Source organism: Callionymus lyra, chromosome 9 (genome assembly GCF_982586985.1).
Source record: "Callionymus lyra chromosome 9, fCalLyr1.hap1.1, whole genome shotgun sequence".
NCBI classification, from domain to species: domain Eukaryota; kingdom Metazoa; phylum Chordata; class Actinopteri; order Syngnathiformes; family Callionymidae; genus Callionymus; species Callionymus lyra.
The window spans coordinates 8164204-8187369 of record NC_141826.1 but is presented as its reverse complement, the minus strand read 5'-3'; the positions used below and the strand labels follow the sequence as shown (position 1 = coordinate 8187369).

The window sequence follows — 23166 nt, the reverse complement described above, 5'->3', positions numbered from 1 at the left end:
TATCAATGCACAGTATTATTATTTTAAAATATTATCCCTGTAGGCTGCTCTGTTTGTGTGTGCAGATGTTGATCAGTTGAAAGCAACTTTTTTCCTTTTTCATTTTTATTTAATCAGTTTAGCAGTTTGATAATTGATGTATAAATAAGCAGAAAAAAATATTTTGGACAAATGCTGAAAAATGAACCAATTATATTCTTAATGATTTTAAAATATTTCCTGAATTTTTTAAAATATAATTATAGGGTATGAATGAAACATTTTCAATCATGAATTGATTAATGAATTGCTATTTTTCAAGGGGGGGGTTATTAGACCTGAGTAACCAATTAGGATTCATTTTTTTTGCATATATACATATAAAGATATTTAACGCGGAAGGGTGACTTTCATGATCATGTACAGAGTTAAGTGTGTGTGTTTAACCTGTCGACTATAGGTGGTTGCCATGGAGATCAGGCCTGGATGAGTAAGTGATATTTTAAACGGCGCACCCATTTTGACAACGCCCTCACAATTAGAGGGCATGTCTTTGAATTAAAATGTCACCGCGCCAATTATATGCGGCTCACATACCACTGATAAGACATTGGCATTTCTGTCAGTCAAGCTTCCCCGACTACCTGAGCGATCAATCAGTCAAATACGTGGGTTTTCGGAGTTCAGTCTGCAGCACTTAGTGGTCAGCAGTGCTCCTATTATCTCTTTATGGCACTTTTTAATATTTAAACTTGTTATTAAGTGGATAGTCCATTTGACATTTTGTAAATCTCAGGCAGAGGCTTTGCTCTTTCAGCTGTCCCATCATTAATTCAAGGAGACTTCCTGCGACTTCTGCGCCCGGAGTGAGGACCGCTCGGATGTTTTTTGTCTTCCCTGCAGAGTATAAACCAGGAAGTTTTTGTCCAAATAATTTGTATTTTTTTGGAGATTTGAGCGCTATTGCATGGCCTTTGGATAGCGCAGTACTGTATGAGACAGCAGGGGAGTTTCTTTTTGTTATCCAGTCCTGCATTATTTATGAATTTTCATTCCAGGAATGCAGTTGCCCCCGGCATTGAAATGCTCCCTCCTCGAAATCGCTCGTGCTCTTCCCGATGCCCCCGATGAAACGTGCACCGAAAGAAAAAAAAAAAAACGTAAAAAATCAGGTCATAAATTAGTGAGAGCACGTTGTGAAAGGCATCAGAAGTTGTTTCGTGTATTGAGTACAACACTTAAGTCGGAGTTTCGGGTCCTGTGGGAGTTTTTATTCGTCTGTGCCGCCTCTCGCTCTCAGCACGTCCATCACATGGTGGGAACGTAATTGCTGCGAAACCATAAAATGTGTCAGGGTGTTCTTAAGCCTCAAAGAACTTGTGCCAGTCGGGCAATCATCCTGCAGGACCATTAGCAATGTACACACACACACACACACACAGACACATGGAGATGTAACCATCACACAACTTCAAATATTTACCTTGCGATGGCGCACCATTCTCAAGAGGAATTGCTTAACAAATCCTGCAGCACTAATTAGCCGTTCTTCCATTCATTCGGTTACACCGGGCATCTGTGGAAGGAATATTGCCAGCAGTGCATTTAACAAAAAGGGGAATAACAAAAGCAATCTTGCACTGCCAAATTAGCCTGGCAGTGTGGCCGCAGTGTTTACAGTTGTGCTCGCAATTAATGTACTTAGCACTGCAACGCTCTCCTGGCTCCAAACACAGCTGCTGATGGTGGTGAAGAAATATAATGTTCTCATGCTTCATGTAGACTTCAGTCGCGGAGGAAGAAACCATGTATCAAGTCGTTAAGAAAAAGAAAATATTTTCCTCTTCATCATCTAGATTATTGGGCTTCGATAATCTTTATTTGCCGTAACGATTACACACCGGTTAAAGTGATGGTTCACCCAAAATTCTAATTTCACGTATCGTCTACTCACCCTCATGTCGGGAGTACTACTTGAACTTACAGGTCCAATCCATGTCCGTTTAACAGTTGGGACCGCTGCTCACTTTTCTTCCTCCAAAAAGACGCACCAACACACTCTAAAAACGTCTATACAGCTCTTTTCCTGAGAGAATGGAAGCTTCCGCTACAAACAAGCTTTAAATATAGACTTATTTTATTTATTTTGTGGAACAATTTCTCATGTCAGGGCTTTAATACAAGAGGGACATTACAGACGAGCAGTATGAAGGTATTCAGTTTTTTTCTGTAGTTTCCTTTGAGGCGAAGAAAAGTGAGCCCCAGTTCTGACCGTCATATGAACAGACATTTCTGCCTGTACCACCAGAGAGACGACGAGATCTCTAAATGAATCCCAAGCCTTAGTCGAAAGGAGGGTGAGTCGAAAATGAAATGACGTTCAGAATTATTTTTTAATTCTGATTTTGTTCCATCTTAAACAGTTCTTAAACAATTCTTAAACTAGATGAATTCAAAATGGCCACCTTGTTTTTTCTGGACTGATTTCAAACAAAATCACTACTGATAATTGAACAAAAAAACTATTTTTATTGGATAAAAATGGTCACTCATTTATATATAAAAAAGGGCAGTTTAAGAACATAACTATGCTCGCTACCGACGGTCAGTTCAGCACTCCAATATACCGCCTTCTTCAGCAGAGCCATAAAAGTTTTAAACAAAAAATATGAGGAAAGAATAAAAAAAAATTCTAGGTAAAAAAAACAACATCTTGATTAGCTAGCTGAAAGTAATTAAATTAATAAGCTCTTTCTTCTTGCGTGATCCTGTCGAATTACATTTATATTGCAACGAAATTTACACAAAATTTGGTTTTGAGAAAACACTGCTTTTTGTGTTTTATTAAAGAAAAAACAGTCAAATGTCAGACCATCATTCTGTCTGCAGTTGTTTTAAGGAAGCCTTTCTAGTTGCTTACATTGCTAACGGCAGTCAGATAAAAATTACAACCATGTAACACTTTAAACATGTTTTGAAATAACATATTATTTCTGTTGAATTGGAAACAATAAGAGCTCACCCTAGATGACTTAATAAAATGGTGTGGGGTATTTTGTTTCTTTGAATGAACCTTATACACTTAATTATACAATTATATTATGTAGTATAACAATGACATTTTAATGGCATTATATTTACTTTCATTCATTCATTTACGTTCCTGTAGGAGTCAGTTGCCACCGATTACCTACGTTTGAAACACTATCAAATACTATCTTCAACTCCTATAGAGAGAGAGTTTGTTTATATGTGTAGCTTCTTGGGTTTGTTTAAAGGTTTATTTGACAACTGCTGCCTAACTTTCCCTTTTTTTTTTCTTCCATCAAAACATACAAATCAAAAGCATGAGAGCAACAGCAACAAATAAAGAGGTAGACACAGTATCAAACCCAAAATCACCTCCATTCATCCAGAGCTGCAGAGACACACTCTCTCTCACACACACACTCTCAAACTCACACACATAAGACACATACAGTGTATGCCTAAGGCTTTTCTTCTTTAAAGTATTCGGCTATGTCTCTGCAGGCATCTTCTGCTTTTATTCCCTCATGTCTTCCTCCACTGGGCTTCGAGAGAGAAACTATATGCATTTGTGAATTTGGAGAAAACGCAATCACTTCTCACTCCCACAATCAGAAGGATTGTGGCCACAAGAGGCTTGCCGGTCAAGCCCACTTCACCGCTCTTTAAAATATGAGATTAATTTTTCCAGAGGAGCGCGTCTTAATGTGTGCGAGCGCTGATAAAAGACACCTAGCTCCAGGGGCGAGACAGAAGAGCTGTCATGGTTTTCCCATCTATTTATTTGCTGACATTGCAAGTTTCTTAAGTCCTATTTTGTCATGAATAATAATAATAATAATAATAAAAAAAAAACACCCCCAGTGTTCCAAACCGAGACGTGAAAAAATCAATTTAAGCTCCTTTCCTAAATTTGTTAGCACACAAATTGTCCTTCACCTCCATCTTGGCATTGGTGTCAAAATAATTAAGCCAAAATCTATTATATCTGTGTTGATTTTATCCTGCTGTTGTTGAAAAGGAAGGACAAAGAGGAGACAGTTCCAGCCTGCGTTCCAGAGAATAACAATCAGCGGCAGTTCACCTTCAGTGCAATCAATGCACTTCAACACAAAATGTACATTAACGCTCCACCAACAAGCAAGTCAGCATATTCAGGTTTTTTACGGTTCTATGCTCTGTTATGATACAGTTTCTCTTCCTCTATATCAAGTCTATATCAGAGACGTATTGACTAAATCTTCCAGCAAACTTGAATAAACATTTGGTCCCTTGATTTTCAATGCAGGAGTCAAACCAGGTATTTTTTCATGAATCTTTATACTTTAATTAATTTAATTATTATTAAATGATCCATGTCCAAGTATTTTTAATCCTTTTTAATACCATCTGGAAGCTGAAAATCAGGGCTTTGCGATCATATAACTGTTATTAAGGTAACCCTGAGCTCTTCTGCAGTAGTACCGCCTAAAAACACAACCAATTCAACAGAACATGCGTCAAGAGTACAACACAGTATAATACACGGTGAATAATGTCGGAAAAAAAACAAATAAATTCTTATTGTGTTTTAGATTTAAACCAGGTTATAAAGTTAAAAAGTATTGTTGCTTTTTCGTCCTATTTTTAATGAAAACAATATTTTTTAAACGTTTCCCTGTTTAACGGACAAAGGCACTTTTCAAATGACCTTCAGTCATTTGTTTGGGAAAAAAAATCTGAAAAAGTTTATACAGGGGAGAACACTTTCAACAGACTCTGTACTAACCATCCCATTACTGATGTCTTGTAGTATGGTATAAGTCAGTAAAATATACTGTGACCTATAAAGATGTGTTTGAGATAAAACTAAGGGACACAGTTTATTGATGTCAACATTTATACAGAGGATTCCAATTAGAGTAAAACTGCTTGAAAGAGTGTTCAATGAAGGAAGACAAATATAGAGATAACTTGAGCCTTCAATAATAAAAACTTAGTGTTACAAAGAGTAAATATATATATATTTTTCCCCTCAATAGCTAAAGGATTTTGACCCCTTCGTTCTACAGACAGAAAAAAGGAAAGGAAAACAAGTCCCAGTAAATAGTTAAAAAATATATTGGTAACAACAGTTGTTTGAATAACCTTTGCAAATAAATAATTATAAAAATATATCTTGCGGAAAAACTCCAGATGCTGGGACGAGACGCATTTATAGCTACAAAAGGACAACACATTTCCACTAGTTTTGTGTCTAAATAATTAATTACATTTGTCTGAATCGTGCAGCTTATTAAAAAAAAAGAAGAAAAGAAAAGTTTGTTTCGTCAACTTGAGAAGTTGACATCTGGAAGTGAGATTAGTGGACACCTGCTGCAAAGAGAAACACATTTGAAAGACACATTATTCATATGTAATTGCAGCTCAGGATCATAAATTATATTTTTTTAAATAAATATAAAATAACACGCTAATTCTCCAACCTTGTGTGACCATGAAGTGATTTACTCTGCAACATAAAACACAGGGATAGTAAACTGTACATCTCGGCTCTAAACGAGTTCATTTATTTCCCGCTGACTGGTAAATAGCCTCATGTGTATCATCAGGAATATTCATAGCTCTACCTTCTAGATCATCATGAATTATTAACTCATAGAAAAGATGAATAGCTCCAAAACGAAGTGTGATGCGTCCGGGAAGTCATGTTTGATAAAGAACAACACCGAGGTACATTTAGGACGTGGTTTTTTATGAGCCTTGATCCAGCATGAGCTCTGCGAAGCATTTGAAGCATTGTTGCCATAATTGACTTCTGATGGAGAGATTCGTCTTTCTTTGATTGACAGACAAAATACAAAGATGTTCGTTCTAGCCAAATAACCAATTTATACTTCATGGAAATGGAATGGAGCATGAAAGTGAATGTCAAGGCGACCTGAAAAAGTAAATTTGCTCAAAGGTTGATTTTTAAATGGCACTTTCACTTCTGAAAACTAAGCAATAAATGATTGAAATGTTGCGTCTTTATCAGGGTTTTGACATCATAATCAAATATACTTATATAAAACAGAAATACATAATTAGACATTTAAAATAAATAATACTTCCAGTTAAACTCATTATCATAAAATAGGGGTGTGAGTAAATATTTCAATACAAATATGTTTTTTTTTTCTTTTTTCAAAATTTCTTTTCTCTTATTTTGGCTTCAATCAGAAGATTTATATTATTATAGTTATTTAATTGTTAATGATTTAATAATGTGTGTATGTAATATAATTATTTTTTTATTATTTAAAATATGCATTTGTTCATTTAAGTTTTTTGTAATAATGTCCATCCCCTAGATAGCAGTAGTTTTTACTTCCTCTACAATAAAAGGAACAATGAAACCCTGCGAGATCCCGGCAATGCCTGAGGACAAGAGGATACAGTCGACTAGAGTATCTTTTAAAGCTGATGTTTGGACTTATTTTGTTTCCAAAACAATACTACAGATATATCCTTGTCCTTAGAGTATCACAATGTATTGCAATATCGTATCAGGTTATTGCCAATCCACAACTGTCATATACATTGTACATATGCGTTGGTTAAAACAGTCATTGGACTAAAAGTAACTCAACATTTAAATACTGTTTATTTTTTGTAAATAAGTGAATATTTTAAGGTATAATCATCCAGCTTGAGTGCTCTGTTGTTAAATACCTCTATATCATAAGGCGTAGCAAGTTATATGTTGTTGTAACTTGTTTTGGTCTTTTTAAGATCAAACATTCAGGTCTTATTTTGGAATAAGAAAAACTTTTCATGACTTAATTGTAGTTTAAAATGTGAATTGACTTATGATAGCAGTATCTTAATGATTGTATTATTTTTCTGTCCTCACCAAGTACTGAAATCATGAACACTTGTTTAAATGGCCCTGCCTTTATTTAAGGTGATACTAGACCCAAAAACTGTATGATCTTGCTTATCTCCCAATCATATGTGCATCGAACATGGTTTTTATTTAATATATAAGTTGATATTTTAAGAATACTAGTGAATGCAGGACTGTATTAAGCTTCCCCTTTAAGGATTTTATGTAAAAAAAAAAGAAGAAATTCCATCGGCTGAATGACAAAGCACAGGAAACGATATGCCTAAAACAACTCCCTGCTCCACACAGCAAATTCATTTTACAGTGGTCTATTGATTTGGAGCTAAACTGATTTGCTTATCGCAGCGACTGCTCGGTGATACGCGTCGTGCTCACAGGTTTTATTCAGGTCTGGAAGTATCATTTATCTTCAACAAGTGTGTATTCATACTGTAAATGCAGTCTGTGAGACTATGCGCTTTAACCTTGAGGCTGAATCTGTATTTTTCCATACAAAGAATAAGAGGATGAATGTGCTCAGCCCACACACATTTTCTGTCTCATAAGCACAAAGACAGAGGAACGACGGGTTTCTAACGACTGGTTCCTGTCTTTGTTCCGATTGAATTTCCTGTTTAAGTCCACCGACGGCGGCTCGCGTCGCTAGCCTGCGACAGACTCCGGCGTCCTTAGAGGACAAGCCACAGGGACCAATCAGGACTCTCATATCAAAATGACTTTCCTTCCACGTTCCTCTGAGTTATCCGGATGACAAGCGTCGCCGTGGGTTCGTGTAGATGGAAGATTAGCCCACTTAGGATTCTGAAATCAATCTGTGATGCTGCTCAACAGATACTTCTATACCTTTTCAGCGACACCTCTGCAGGGATAAAGCTCGGGATCCATTATTGCTGCGTAATCAGCTACTTCATAAAGCAGAGTTAAATCCAATTTGCGGAATCAAAGATATTGATTTATCAATGAATCCTGCATCTATAATGCTTTATTTTCCTCAAGGATTCAGCAGTAAATACATAAATGAAAGAGGGTTTTTTTTTTTCTCCCCCGAAGAAGTATCTGATGCGTAGAGCTTAGCGAGCTGTCAGTGTTGATGTAAAGCTTTATTTGCAGAAGGAGTTAGTGTGAACAGCGTTTTAGTCCTGCTGGAAGGACAATGACATGTATTTATCTTCGCCCAAGTGGAGGAATATCAAATGTGTTGAATAAGGCTTTGGCTTGTCAGGAATATTGATTAAGTGGCTTTGGTTTGTGTCTCTGAGACGGCGTGTGGTCAAAAGAAGTCTTGGCCACTTTAAGTTAATGTGGGTTCAGTGCTGCGATACATCACCACGTTCATGTTCAACATCACTCCAAATATCTTGTCATTGGGTTGTCCCTGTAAAGGTTAAAACTATGGCCACGTAACGAACATAGGCGTTTTATTCCGGTACTAATACCTATACTTTCACTTCAATACCAGTTCCAATACCAAATTCACAAGATCAGTTCTTACAAAAAGAAAAGGATATTACACAAAGTACAAATGTTGAGTTACATTTATTCAGCTTTGGTAAATTTATACACCTAAAACAAGTAACAAATAAGTTTCAGTGCAAAAGAACATTTGCTAACAAATAACAAATTATTCAAATTTGTCGCTTTTCAGTTTTTCAATAAAAAAAATCCACACATTATCAAGTTTTGATCATTTAGGCTCTGAAACTTGGCACCAAAAGACAAAGCTTTATTTCGATACTAGGTACTACCGAAGTATTTAGGTCTGTGCCACAAAATGAACCATATTTTACTATACCCAACCTTACCCAAAATACACATTCACATTTATGGACTTGTTCTATGGGGTCATAAAAACAGGTAAATATTTATTACTAAGTGTACATCTAGGGGATATCAAGTCGCAGACATTGACGTGAGTCCGGTGAACGTAAACAATCGGCCAAGTTTAGGAAGTTGCTTTTGGAATGGTCCGAATTTTAATTTACGTGGTTATAAAAGTGGGTGAGTTACATTCACTCTCAAAACAGTGACACACAATAGCACTTATAACACTCATTATCATGAAAAATAAAGGGGAAAGAGTTCTTAATGGAACTATTCTGCTGCTAAATGTTTTTTATGTCCTCGATGCAACTGGAGCTAATTAACCTTAAACCACTTTAGAGGTCATCTTTCAGTGCGAGAGAGAGACATACGTAATTGTAACACTCTTACCAAGTATAAAATAAGATGTCAGCTGTGTCCTGTGGTAAATTTATACCAACTCTTCCCGATCCAAATATTGCCGCAACAGCAAAAAAAAAAAAGGTTGGACTTGTCTTACTTTGCCCAGAGGGCGATATGTTCGGTTGTACTTTCCTGCCAGTTTGTGCTTTGTTTGCTCCTCAGGCTTCTGAGGAATAAGCAGGGGGCCTTAGATCAGAGACGAGTCAAAGATCATGGAAAAGGAGCTGAGAATCCTGGTGAGACGCCAAATGAAAAAGAAAAAAAAGAAAGTCTGTACCTGAGCAAAGAAAAAAGGCGATTTTTTTTTTTCTGTTGCTGAGCTAAATACAAGGTTGTAGTGTCCGCACTCCTTCTGTCGCAGGTCACCTTAGGAGGACATGGGACATGTAGCGCTGTATGGATTTATCCCACGTGCTCTGATGAGAGATCTGCAGCTCACAAAGTTTTAAAAAGGTGTTCAGACGGGTCCTGACAGGGCTTGAAAAAACCAGCCCTTGGACAAACTTTTATCCAACATAAGACACCTGTATGGCTTGACCTTGAGTTTCGAGGCAAAGTCTGGTAGGTGTATGAGGTTGATAAAACATCACTCGGAGGTGTTTCAGTTCATTTGTCATTTGCTTGAGTGTGTGGGTGGGCACGACAGGATTGAATGTCTGCTCGCCTGTCCTACGCGGAGCTCATCTCTAACACCTTATTTGTGTATATCCATTTGTATCTGTACAGAGTTTGTAGCAAACGCCACTGTAGCAGTGTTTGATTTCAGGCTTGGTCAGCTATGAAAGCACATCTACGTGACAAGAGTGCAGCCGCCCACACACACTCAGCCGTATTCATTAATTAAAACCTTCCATCACTCCATGTCTCACTTGGCAATCTCTCCATCTCTCAATCCTCTCTCGATTCTCGTGAAATCTCTTCATCTCAGCTCAGATGCCTCACTTCTCGCTGTCCCTCCTTACAAGAGCAAGGACTCCCGTTGGGGGTTTGAGGTGGGTTAGGTAGAACTGGGTCCCTCGGCTCCTGGAGGGGCCTCTCTTTCATTTGAAGTGCCCCTGTCTTCAGCCCTGTGGAGGCACTGTTAATGCTAATGACGGCGCTTCATCCTGACGTTCGTTGTGCACAGTTACACATCCTGACTACGGCACAGGCTTTTCTTTCTCTGACAGCTCACTGTTTACTCCCGAAGGACTTGTAGCCTGGATCTGCATTTGCGGCAACAGCCTGTGCTTCATTTCCTTCTGATGCCGAAGCCATTGTAATGGCAGACAAAATGGAAACAAGACAACAGCAGCCGCTGTGTTGATGTGCTACCTGTATCGAGGTTCACGTTGTCAAGCCTTGTTTTGGGGATTGTGGTTGCCTGTCATTTTCCCAGTCTCAACTTTCACGTGAACAGACAGGGTTACTGTAAAACAGGGAGCTTTGGGAAGGTAAAGTGCTGCTATATTTACACAACCAAACACAGATCAACATTTGGAAAAGCAGCTAGAGACAGACCAGTGAGTGATTGACTTAATTAGATGGGGGTAGAGTTTGCAGTCTGACACCACCACCATTTTTACCTCCTGTTTAACCAAACATGTAAATGGGAAAAGCATAACAGATGAGCTGGGTTGATTTAATTTAATCGAAAATAAAATCTTATGATTTAACTTTATAACATTTGCATCTTCTCAATGTATAGTTTTCAGGTGCATTATCCCAAGTTCTATTTTGTGTTACTGCATATAGCTGATGTTTTGCAGGAGATTTAAATAGAAACAGTTCTTTCAAAATTGAATTTAAAGTTCTCTAAAACTAGATAAGGTAAAACGTAACTGATCCTCCTTCAAGCTGATATTTTTCTTGTGGTTGTATTTTTTTTTTTTTATTAGATTTTGATTTCCAACAATTAATCCTGAACCTTTAGATTATAAAAAATCAACAACTTCAAATTTTCCAGTTCAGGGTTTTGTTCGTTTTGATCAATAATTCTTTTTTTTTAATGTATTTAAACATTATCCCAGTATAATGTCAATTTTGATGCTAAATCTAAAATATTACCAGTTAATAAAACATGTACATGGGATTACAAATGTGCTAAACATTGAGTCTTCTTTGCTTACTTTAGTGCGGCTCATTACAAGGCTGAGATGACACAGCGGTACCAAGATTCTTATCTCCCAAGATTTATTATTCTGTCATAGATGTAAAAAAACAAACATAAAAAACAAAAGTACACAGTGGTGAACAAATCCTAAACTCTCAAGTGACCCACATTGAACTGCTGTATTCATCTTAAGATTTGTTCATTTCTTTGGCCATTCAAAGTGTTTACTTTCTTACTTAAAGTCGGTAAGAGTATGATTACTAGAATTTTTGTCAAAGGTGAAAATTATTTAGCCTTGGCTGCGACAAAAAACAAACAACTCTTTGAACCAATTTTTTGAGCCACTCCTGATGTTGTTTTCCATTTTAGCTAAGTGGAAACTTTGATTCATTTAAGGCGATTAAGACTCCATATTATTAATGCACATTATGGTGTGAATAGCTATATGGGTTTGGGAATTATGGTGGAGTCAGTGTAATTACAGTGGTTTTATTTAATGATACATAGTGTGTCAGATTTGACTGCTGTGGGAGTTTGCTTGTTTTGTTTTTTAGTGAGAAAAAGGGGGGGGTTGAGGGATAAATCAACCACACACTCGTAGAAACAAATCTGCGCCAACGTTTCAGAGCATCCGTGGCAGGGAGTTAAAAATTAATGCTCCACTATGAATCTTCAAGTTTTTTTTTTTAATGACACCGTCAGAAGCCTGTTAAGCCGACAGGATTGGTCTCTTGCTAACAACGATGCGTCACAGAAACACAAAGAAAGTAGCTCACTCATCACTGGGGGTCTCGGAGCTGTTATGAAAAGAAGACCTTCCTTGCATGTTGGAAATGTTTTTTCAATCTAGCAACTACTGTATAAATAATACTGTTGCATGGCACTCGGCTTTCTGCTTCCATTCTTTTTGTTTATTTACCAATGTGAAACTCAATTTCACCGCCTCTGACAGCCTCCGTCCTCCCTCTCCCTTCCATTTGCTATGCTCTTTTCTCTCTCTATTTCTTTGTGTTTGTCATGATTTCTACACATTTATTTGAGATTGGAAAGTGTAAATCGGTTGTGACTTGTCCTCATGGTCCTTGCCTTTAATCATGAGGCTTTCGTGTCTCCCGCATCCCGCCTCTCTGGACTCCTCTCTGGACAGAAATCCTTTTAAAAAATGTAACTCGGTGAGCTTTTTTTCTCACCCCTCTAAGCTGATTTAGGAAATCAGCCACAGTGCTACGGCCAAGTGTTAAATGAATGGATAAGTTGGGATCATGTGGGTAAAGAGCCACATTAGATATTACTGCAGTTCTGCACCACTGCTTCACCAACTATAGTGCAGACAAACATGCCTGCTGGTGTGCGTGATGAAGCGTCATTTGAGACGAAGGGAAAAAAAGGGAAATCAGATGGGCGGCTTGAGGTTGGTGCAGGTGTAATTCGATGCATGTATGTTGTCACTTTGTTTTAATTTTAAATCAACCGGAGCAAAGTTCATTACATAAAGTTGAATTATGGATTCAATTAAACTAACATCGCACAATATCTTGCGTGCGCAATGTCCCCACATTATCTCTTCTCTACACGCAAGCCATTACAAACTTTTCAATTACTTGGCTTTAATTTCTGACAAAAGTTTATCAATAAATTATTACTACACTGAATACACACTCAGGCTTGTGCAGTTGTGTGTTATGATTTAATCATGGAGCGCCATGAATTTTGCATTCTTTGGTCTTGTATGAAGATGATTAAGATCACCAAGGAGTAGCTGACTGGATGTTGGTGTGAGCAGTGAAGCACTTAGTTGTATAGATTTACAGTGAGTTCTATCAGTGTTCTTCCTCGCTGAACTCATACATTAAATATGTTTTGGAAATGATACAAATGATAGTGCAAAGAGTAAATACGCCACTCTAACCTGAAGGAAAAAAAAAGGTTGGATGAAAAAGCTAAATAATGTATGCTAGTACCAAAGAAAAGGCAGCAGAAACACTTTATTTATCATTATTTCTCCTTCTTTAACCCTTATATTATTATTATTTATTTATTTTGATAATAATCTGCAACCTCACAGCAATAAGGTTGCTGGTTTCCTTCCATCTTGAGGCAACCTGCAAAACTTTTAGTGTGGAGTTTGTAAGTTCTCCCTCTGTTTGCGTGGGTTGACTTCAGGCACTCCAGTTTCTTCCCACAGTCCAAAACGATACAGACGTTGGAGTTTAAGTGAAGTGAATTTTGACCTAGTTTATTAAAGTTTTTGGGTGATTTTTATGGCAATATATACGTCATAGTCACTCGTTGGTCAATTTTAGAGGATGTATTTTTCCTCCACCCACACTTGGGTCTGACAGAAAAAGGGTGTGGTTAAATTGTCGAAGCAATATGTACAACAACGTCTTCAAAACTAGTTTGGTAATTGTCACAAATTAATGTTATGGAATTGTTATGGCTTTAATTAACTTCAGGGTTACAGTATATTATAGCAGTTCTTTAGCAGATTTGGGCGGAGATTATAGCGGAAGTAACAGACCCGCCACGGAGAAAACAACATGGAACAGCTCCGACATGAACAATTTATAAGAAAAAGAGGAGGACCTACACAGTCTTCTACTTTTGATACCAATCTAATAAGTCATAAATTTAATCTGATAAAAAAATATTCTTCAATCAACTCATCTCTTTAAAAGTAAACATTCATATCCTTCTGTTATCCAGTGAGAGAATATACAATCAGCTCAATCTTTTTTTTTGCCGTCAATTAAAGCTGTCTAGGTGAGGGTTTTTGAGGGTTTGAATAATATTTATTAACAAATCACACATTCATTTGACATCATTTTTAAATGTTAAAATGATATAATCGTGATGATATTAAACAGATGTCAGCTGCAACAGTGTGAAGCCCTGAGCTGTAAAGGTCTGCGGCCACACACCTTCAAGGCCTTTTGTCGAAGTTGAGTTGTTTTTGAGCCGTATATACTGTAATCTGGAACATCTGCTTCCAAATGAGTGCAGAACAGCTGTGCTACAAGAACATCTTTAGGCGTTTCCGTACCTTCCGCTGGGCATCCAGACCAAGTTGAATTTCGAATGGCTTAGAACAAGAAAAATGAGCAGTTTTGTTTTAGTTTAACATTGTCTGTAGCTGTGAGTGTATTTGCAAAGTGTTGTGTGTCTCTGTATGTCTTGCAAAGACAGGTGACCTGTGTCGCCAGTAACCAGTGATAGAAAATGAAGTGGTTCAGGTTCCTTTTTTGCTGGTGTTTGTTTCTATTTACATTTTTTGAACACAGCTTAATTAAAAAATGTGTCGAAAGATTTTAATGAAATGCAGTATATAATCAAATTACATCCCAAATTCAACAGTAATTTGACTTTGTAAACAAAATTAGTTGTTGTTTTTGTTGGATAATGATTTGGAATTGCTTTTTTGCTTTTTACTTCTTTCAAAGAAAAATAAAAAATAAAAATAAACAATAATGTGAACCCTTCTCTTTGTTGAAGACAAAACAACAAATTAATGATCACCCATTAAACACCCCTGTCTAAATGGAACATTCCACCAACCACCCCCAAAATACCCCTATTTTAGCTGAGTAGTTCAATCCTGGCTGTTGTCAGCCAGTAACTAAATGTTTGTTTGAAAAAATACATTTGGTCAAATGAAATCAGAACATAAAAGCAGATAATACTATTAATGTTCTCTTAACTCTTTGACACTAAATAAGGTTGTGTGACCTTATCTTTTAGTATTATTTTTATTTTTTATTTTGTAGACTGAACTTTTTGAAATGCAGAGTGCATTGAATGTCTCAAAGACAAACAAATCAAATATGAAACTTGTTAAAGAAAACCCGATTATTCACTCTATAGCTGCCTTTATCTTTGATATTCAACCTTTAAAGTTAAGGCTAACATGACATGAAGTCTATTTTATCCAATTGTTCTGCTTTTGCTGAGTTTATATTTGTAGCTTTTTTTATTTCCGTTCGTGGAAGTCATTTGTCCATACCCGCAGGTGAGACGGAAATAACAGTCACATCTGGTCCGGGGTTGAACGCTGTTAGGTTTGGGTGATTAAAGGTGAACTCTCCTCCCCGCCAAGACTGTGATTCAGCTGCATCTCTTCTGCCGTGACGCTCTCAGGTGGCACATGCATGACTCGCCCTACAAAACGCCGATGTGTCTTGTTTGATTTGAGCTCGGCTCTAGGTAACAACCTCTACATTCTGACATCAAACCCATGAATCCAACCTTTAATGGGCTCCCTACTGCGGGGCCTGAATTAGTGGGAATAACCCCCGCCAGCAGGCTTACGTCTCTAAATGCAGGGGCCTCCACGGACAGGCTTCAGGGTGTGAGGTATACTAGGTAGGAGATCAGGAATAAAAATGATTGAAACAAGACTGTGGAAAAGGTCATCAGGAGAAAACATGAGCAAGAATTGTTGAAGCATGTACAAAATGTTCTATAAAAGTCCTTTATTGTGGTAATGTGCCAGCTCATGACTTGAGTTTATGCATCGTGTGCAGGATTGCAGGCTTTAATACTTGCTGTGTGCGTGTGACAGACATAAAAAAAAGGGACAGAGAGCCTCTGTGGAGACAGACAGCAGCGAGCGCCTGCAGCAAGCTCAGAGCTCACAGGGTAATGTATACTCACTCCTCGCTGTACCAGAGAGAAGGTGACACCAGTCAATCCCATTCTGACAGGGCAGCTGAGATAATAGCGAGCTTTGAATCCCTGCAATAACGCCTGCCAATCAAAATGAACGGCATCATGATTTAAGCAAAACTCCAGTGTGTTTTTTTTTTGTGACGTTAGTTTGTGGAACTGTGTGTAATGTTTATCTAAAAGAGACCTCGTGTTCATGACCATACATTTACGGTAAGGACTCCAAATGCATCGCCACAGGCTTTATCTTGTAAAAGTAGTTAGATTTTCTGTTGCCATAAGAATGGTTGAATGAAATCAAAGTCGATTTCAAAGTCATATAAATATGCCATTGTTTAAGATAAGAAAAGAAACATATATTTAAAAATAAACAAATATAACTGATGTCAATGGAAGGGAATTCAAACGGTGACAAACACTTGGGTAAGAGTACAAAGTACAAAAACAATATTGCAATCTGACTCATACTTCCTGTTAAGAACAGTATGGTGAATACTAGGGATGCATTGAAATGAACATTCTTGGCTATAACTGAAAAACTGACCCTTGGTAACCAAGACCGACAATTATTTCTTCTTAAATTATTTTAAGGCAAATTGTCGATACCTCACTTAAATCGAGGCAATAGCTTCAAATGCTTAATTAATTTATTGAATATTGAACATATTTATTTGGCCCTACTACTTCTAACATATACAATATAAAATAAAATTCAATTCAAACACACAAAATGTAAAGGACTAACTTGTAAGGACTGAGAGATTTATATAATTGTATAAAACAATTTCTCTCATGAAAAGTAAGTGCATACACCGTTTACTTTAATGTGTAGAATTACTACAACATGCACTTTTGGGCCATTTTCTAGCCAAACATTTTTCGGTCGGACCAAAGATTTGTTGCATCCCTATTAAATGCACAATTTGTAGACTGCTCAAAGTGTTTGGCCCTTTTTGTCACTGGGTTTCAGACCTCTGATCTAGGTTGGACGGAGATGAAGGGAGAATCAGGGACAGAGATGAAAAGGTGGAGACAACTGGCATGGCTGATCAGTGAGAAAGTGAAGATTAAAAAATAAGATTGAGTATAATTTCCGAAAGATAAAAATTAAAGAGCATCATTTTGAAAAGAGATACATGTAATGGGCGGTTTCTACTTTTCACACCAACCTACCCTGTTTTCATCCTCAGATACTCTCAATAACAGTTACGCAGCATTTCCTCTGAGCATGAGGGAGGATTAATCACGTTTCAAAAATACAGTGTGAAAGGTTCTCCATAGATATTGAACCACTGATAATGATGGAGCTTAATGGATGTGTGCTAATGCGATTCCTCAGCACGTACACACAGATCAACACACTTATTGAGGTGTGCAGCAGAGTTGGAAAAGTTGCTCGATATAAGCAGTACCCCAAAGAAAGTCCTAGTAGTTTCAAACATTATTTGAAATTACAGAAACTTGAGTTGTCAAAAACAGTAATAAAATAATAAATAATCATGATAATAGAAACATGATAAAAATAAATATATACACAAAAATTAGTGCATAAAAAATACACAAGTGAGGGGATGAAGTTCTAAACACTGCTTTAACATTATATATATTTTAATTTTCTTTAATAAACAGTCTGGAGTTGAAGGTGCTGTCTGATGAAATCAGATATACAGGCAAAAAACTCACTCTCAAAAAAACAAGTGTTTCGATTGACCTCCTCTATCTTTCGCGCACATTCACTTTGACTTTTTTTGAATGTTTTACAAAGCTCTTATTATTAATGATTGGAGAGTCCGACCCTTGAGAAAAGGCATCTTGAGAAAGATTCACAATAAAGTCAAGGTCTTCTCCGTGAACCCGCTCTTTAACAATTTTGAGCCCAATGAATCCTGGCAACAGGGACGTGCTGGATGCCATTATAACCATTATAGTTTAATGTTTGCAAGAGTCTTATTTTTAAAAAACGCAGTGAAAAGACAAAGTTTGCGGCACACGGACTGGCTAAATGGAAGATGATTTTAATTTAAGCTTAAAAACTGGACTTTCAGTCAAAAGTGCACGGGATTGACAAAGGTAGACCAACGTCTACTAAAAGGGGCTAAAAGGTTTGCTTCAAATTAAACAAACTACTTCTCCATTGAGGCAGAGAGACTTTTTCAAAATAAGGTGGACTTTTACAAGAAAGTAACGGAGGTTTTTTCTGGCAAACTTCATCTACAAATAAAGGTAAGAACACAAAGAGTTTGAAATTTAATCTTGTAAAAAAGAGATTGGACTAAGAAAAATACATTAGAATGTTTAACAAAACTACTCCTATTTTGGCCTTTAATAAAATATTCTTTGTTTTTGTTTCACTTATATTGACCCATTTAATTCTCTATATTTTTTTTTTTTATGATAATACACTTTGCTCCTTTTTGCGTAAATCTAGCCATTCACGAAAGGCCACACACATTATTCACCAATCAGAAGCAACAAAGGGCGGGTTTATCTTTCAGTACAGCATCACTACTCACACTAGTAGACAACAGATCGAGTCATTGTCACAACTTAACAACATTTGAGACCAACTGCGCTGACATCATATTGCTGTCACGATAACCGTCGCTCTGGATTCCTCACTCATGAGCCACACTTAAATCTGGAGAGTTCTTGCTTAACCCCCTACGCCATTCAGAAGGAGGAAATGAACATTTGGCTTTCAAATTAAGAGCATTAAATCAGCTGCGTCTTCTTGTAATCCTGTATTATTACGGTCATACTATATACTGTTTGAAATGCAATCCTTTTTTAAACTATATTAGTTGATCCTTTTTAATGTATCGATTGATTGTATAAAACGAATTAAGACCGAGATTTTTAGACAATTGAAAGTTCTCTGTGAGGTCCTGGAATGAGGTGGACCAAAATGCCGATTGGAATCACCAATCAAAAGGCAAAAAAGTAGTTTGTACACAAGTTTATTCAGAGAACAACTAAAACAAAGTAAATGAGAGTTCCACCAAGAATTATCCAAAACCGTCAGTGTCCATATCAAAGTCCAACTTAAAGCGCACCACAAATTGGGCGGAGAACAAACTGAAAGAACACTGAAAAACAGTGAAAAAACACACATGCTAATAAACAAGGCAAAAAGGCACAGGCACTAGGTGAACTAACAACAACAAAAATAACAAAACCAGAAAGTCCAACAGGAGGAGAATACAAAAGTGACGTACCATGTAGTGAGGAATAGAATCTGGCGCCTGCTGCTGGGAAAAGGGTGGCTTTCAACTCTCCACCTGATGGATTGATTGTTGAAGAGCTCAGACGCGGAGGCTCTGAACAAAACTCAAACAAGGAAAAACAGGAAGTGCGTCAAAATAAACCATAAGACAGTCTCTGATCATTTAAAGTTCAAGATTTAAAAAAAGAAAAATGTCACAACATATGAATATAGAATTTAAAAGAAATTGATAATTAAAACGTAATATTTCAGGTGTGACTGTTATGAAGATGTCAAAGATGACAGGTCAGATCAATATTTATCCAATATGATGTAGATGAATATGCTACAAAATATCACAACAATATAGACTTTTTAAGAAACTGTAAATTAAATCATATTTTTAAATCAAATTAGTCTTGTCAAAGATGAGAGGTTTATGCTGTATCTTGCGTGAGGAAATCAGTTCTATAAAATGGTAGAAATCGTAATTAAAAAATGTCACCCAAGACCATGGTGTGAAGACTGCTGATGAAATATTAAATAAACAGTGGCCAATTGAATGAGTTTCTCTTTTGTGTTTATATTCTTGTAAATCTGACACTGAAGAAGTCAGTGCCTCACCAACCGTGAATCTCACCGCACGTCACTGCCTGGCACTGTCATCTCAGAATATGGATCAAGGAACGGGCATGGCTGTGTTTCAAGTAATGACACAATATGCAAAACAATCGCATCTTTTTTTGTCTTTTATACCCACGCGGACATTATCCTAAAACAACCAATCACTGAAAAGGCCAAAGAAAGACTAAGGGTAAAACAGGACATGAAAAATCAATGAAGAAACCCCCCATTTCAAAGTAGGTGAAGGAAGTAAAAGAGCTGGTTTTTCGTGCAGAGCTTCCACACGTAATCTCTGCCATGGTTTGTTTGTACTGAGTGTGTCAGCGGCCATTTTTTTTGGCTGCGTGTAGTCAGGGGTCAGCGGGCGGTCTGCGTGTTCATGTGTGCCAGCAAACTGGTCCGTGCTTGGCCTCGCATGTGGGGAACGTGGCAGGTGAAGACAAGGCCAAGAGGGGGCGGGGGGGGAGTCTTTCAAGTGGAATAACAGCATTACTGCAGTGGTAAAAAGGTCAGCTGTAAACTTGTATCAGACTAGTGGTGATCACCATGTGCTGCAGATCTCTGAGGTATTGAGCAGGCACGCTCTAATGGCTTTGATATATGGACTACAGGACTCCCTGAAGAGGTCAATACCGTAGCACTTTGTCTCTATGAGCAATGACCCTCTCAAGCTCCATTTAGAAGCTTTATATCTGCAGGAAATAGGCTGGAAAGACCTTGGGCAGAGTATGTTAAAAAAAAAAGAAAAAATCATAATCATCTCATCATTGCTTTGATCATCGCCTAAATCAATCACTAAAGTTATCAGAAACAGATGTTTAATGTGGGTATGGGGAGAACTAATCCATTGACTGGAGTGGAACAAGCTAATTCAGTCAAATTGTGAGGGTAATGACCACCACTATCTAATAGTGTTACATCACTGCTTGGGGAAATTGGATGAGTGAGTCAAAGCCATTAATGAAAGTGACAGACGGACTCTGGAAACAAATTTCTTGATTCATTCGCCTCTTGTCAATGTTGGTCTGTAAAACAGAGATAAAGCGCACAACAGCCGGGGAAAACAGAAATGACTCAGACAGAACAAAGTAGTGTGCTTGATTTTGGCCGGACATAATGGCGACCGCCTCGGCCCCTTCTGGGGTGTATTGATTTGAAACTAACCTTTTGTGTGAAATATGAAAGACGCCCAACACTGCTTATGAATGTCTGCTGTAATTGGAATGAGCAGATGTTGCTAAATTGTTCCTCTGTGTTCAATAACACACTTCTTCTGCTATTTTTCCTCCTCTACCCTCTCTTTTCAATTCCCTGCTTTCACCTCCCTGCACCGATCCATCCTTCTTCCTACGATCTTTATTTTCCCCGCACTTCGTCCATACCTCCTTCTACTTTCCGTCTTTCTCACCCTCTTCCACTCACAGATTGTGCACTCTATGCTGTGGCTGTGCTTAGTGACTGAGTGAAGCTTTGAGAGCCATGGAGGAGATGGATAGTAAGCCCTACCAGCCGTTGTCCAAGGGGCGCCATGAAATGGAAATGTCCTACACCAGTTCGTCCGACGAGAGCGAGGATGGCCGTGCCCACCACCGCTCGTACACCTCACGTGAAACCTTGCCCGACTACACACACGAGCTCCGCCTCACTCTTGGTTCACACCGGGAGAGGCAGAACAACTACAGCCAACCCCAACCAGGTATTCCAGCGCCACCGTTAGAACAATCGCTCATCTCATCCTAAAACCATCCTTCAAACGACAGACTTTTTTTTCCTTGAACACATTAGTCACCTCGAGCTAAGACATTCCCTCGGTGGTGTGAGGATTTTATCCCTCCACCTGCTACTCAGTCTGCTTCGTGGCCTAGTATTGGCACCCCAGCTAGAGGTGTCTGGAAAATTGCCTGGAAGGCTACCGAGTGACATCCTTATTAAATGTTCAAATCACCCGAACTGACACACTTAAAATACACAGTGCACCCATGGTAGCGGGGGAGAGAGGACTCACACATGATGGCGTTTAAAAGGGCCTATGTGAATTACCCATTACAGTCTACAATGAGCCAGACGGACAGTTGGAGGCAGCCAATTACCACTCCTCAATGGAGGTGATATTTCTCTCCCTCAGCGAATCTAGGTCAACCCCAAACCTCAGTGGCCTCACCTGGGGTGGAACTGCACCCTCCATTACGCGCGCACTCGCGGCTGTGGGTGGACACGGGGCGCACGTAGACACATGGAAAAAACTCGTCTCCGGCGGTGACAGGAGGAGAAATGGGCCAGCGCCGGCTGTGATGGATGGCCTTTATACAGGTCATGTATGGTATTAAGGGAGAACCTGCACCTCATTGGTACCACACCAACGTTGCAGGGTTGATCAATACACACTTGTTCTGTAACCCCCTCACTTCCAGTCAGCAAGGTTTAGCCGTCATTATCCATTCATAACATTTATGACTCCTGACAAGACGATTCCTCAGGGGATCTCTTAGTTTGAATGCCACCTGGAATGGATTTTGTAATATTGTCCCGCATTGACGACCATCAGTCATCATCACTCGTTTCCAATAGAAAAATTGCAGCGTCAAAAAGCACTTATTCACCAGCAGCAACTCTCTTTGTGTTTCCATAACAAACATGTACTGCATCAGTGTCATATGGTGAGGTGCAAAAGACCCCCAAAGCAGCCTTTGAAATGTCAACGACCGCCACTTTTGTGAAGCACATCTGTTCATCTTTGGGCAACGGAGTTATATATAGCACACCCTAGCTAAGTAACCAACTGTTAAGGGGGGACGTTGCCTCGAGTGACATTTTTAATGGATTGCCGTGTTCCTGACAGGATCAGCCGATTCATTTCTCCTCTAGATCCCCACCCTTATTCCTGATACTTCCCCTCATCTTTTAAACCTCCACACGTTGTCCTCTCCTCCCATTTCCTTCCCCCCAATCTGTTTATTCACCCTAATGATAACACTTCATCTCTGTCTGTTTATCCACGAGTGCACCTTTTCCATTCATCCATTTGTTACATCTTTTACTTAGAATGATGACTAATAAAATTGCACACAGTAAAAAAAAACAAGATAATTATCGTCAACTTTACGCGGATTCACGTGACATCGGTTTTTGTAATGAAAGGTTCAGCTTGATACAGAAAAGTACCATTTTCCGTTCTATTTGGAAACACTAGAGAATAACATTTGATATTTTAACTGAACTTTAACTTCACTTAAAATAACATGCAATTACAGAAAACAAGTGTTTCCCAGAAATGCATCACTAGAGACCTATTAAAATAACACAAACACACTTTGGTGTGTACAATATTGACATTTCATTATTTTTAATATATATATATATATAAATAAATATATATATATATATATATATATATATTTTGTTATTGTGACTGTAGTTTTGTAAATACAATAAACAAAAATAGTTTTGCATCTTTACAATTCTACACCATGATGTTGCAAATCAAATATT

The 23166-nt window shown here is 38.0% G+C and overlaps 1 protein-coding gene across 2 annotated transcripts in view; it reads left to right on the top strand.

The window, feature by feature from the left end:
- tenm1 (teneurin transmembrane protein 1) overlaps positions 1-23166 on the top strand; it is a 277797-nt gene that overhangs the window by 1546 nt on the left and 253085 nt on the right. Inside the window, exon 2 of one of the 2 annotated variants that reach the window (XM_087799099.1) lies at positions 21102-21373. In XM_087799099.1, the coding sequence (XP_087655225.1) occupies positions 21157-21373 (217 nt within the window). In that variant the 5' untranslated portion in view covers positions 21102-21156. Of the gene's footprint in view, positions 1-21044; positions 21374-23166 lie in introns of those variants that run through there. The other variant, XM_087799098.1, reaches the window with a different exon arrangement.